This window comes from Wolffia australiana, chromosome 5 (genome assembly GCF_029677425.1).
Source record: "Wolffia australiana isolate 7733 chromosome 5, ASM2967742v1".
NCBI classification, from domain to species: domain Eukaryota; kingdom Viridiplantae; phylum Streptophyta; class Magnoliopsida; order Alismatales; family Araceae; genus Wolffia; species Wolffia australiana.
The window spans coordinates 2,830,001-2,830,780 of NC_135839.1; the positions used below are offsets into that span (position 1 = coordinate 2,830,001).

Here is a 780-nt window from a genome sequence, read left to right on the forward strand (position 1 = left end):
GAGCATCTGATTTTTTTGTGCGTCCTCGGGTGTATCTGTTTTGCCCAGGAGAGGAATCGATTGTGGCGGCTAAGTATTTATGAGAGGAGGTTGGAGGAGGGGGAGGAGAGTTGCGGAGGAAGGGAGCGTGCGAGGAGATGAAGCGTAGGATTGTTAGGTTCATATATAGGGACCGAAACGCTTCTGGGTTCAGGTTCTTACCCCCTCCCTCTTTTCTGAATTTCGCTGGTTTGCGTCTTCGCCGTGACGTCATGGAGGAGATTTATTAGGGCGTTGGACTCTTACTCTCTTTCTCTCTTTCGGTCTTTCTCTGTGTCGCTCTCCTTTTATCTCTCTCCTATCTTTCTCTTTCTTTTTACATTTCTCTCTCACTCTCTTTGTCACTCTTTTTTTTTCTCCTGTCTCCTCTCTCACTCTCTCTGTCGCTCTCCCCTCAATGTCGCTCTTATCCCTCTCCTCTCTTTCTCTTTCCTCTCTATCTCAAGGGTCGCTCTTAGCTCTCCCCTCTCTTTCTCTTTCCTCTCTATCTCAAGGGTCGCTCTTATCTCTCTCTCTCTCTCTCTCTCTCTCTCTCTCTCTCTCTCTCTCTCTCTCTCTCTTCCTCTCTCTCCCTCTCTCTCCCTCTCTCCCCCTCTCTCCCTCTCTCCCCCTCTCTCCCTCTCTCTCCCCCTCTCTCCCTCTCTCCCTCTCTCCACCTCTCTCTCTCTCTCTCCCTCTCTCCCCCTCTCCCCCTCTCTCCCTCTCTCTCTATCTCTCTCTCTCTCTCTCTCGTTCTTCTCT

The 780-nt window shown here is 50.8% G+C and overlaps 1 protein-coding gene across 1 annotated transcript in view; it reads right to left on the minus strand.

Annotated features, from left to right (window-relative positions):
* LOC144703228 (AP2/ERF and B3 domain-containing transcription factor RAV1-like) overlaps window positions 1–162 on the minus strand; it is a 1,377-nt gene extending 1,215 nt beyond the window's left edge. Inside the window, exon 1 of the mRNA XM_078575352.1 lies at window positions 1–162. This exon is cut by the window's left edge and continues 1,215 nt beyond it. Coding sequence (XP_078431478.1) covers window positions 1–6 — 6 coding nt within the window. The 5' untranslated portion in view covers window positions 7–162.
* Window positions 163–780: the final 618 nt, after the last annotated feature.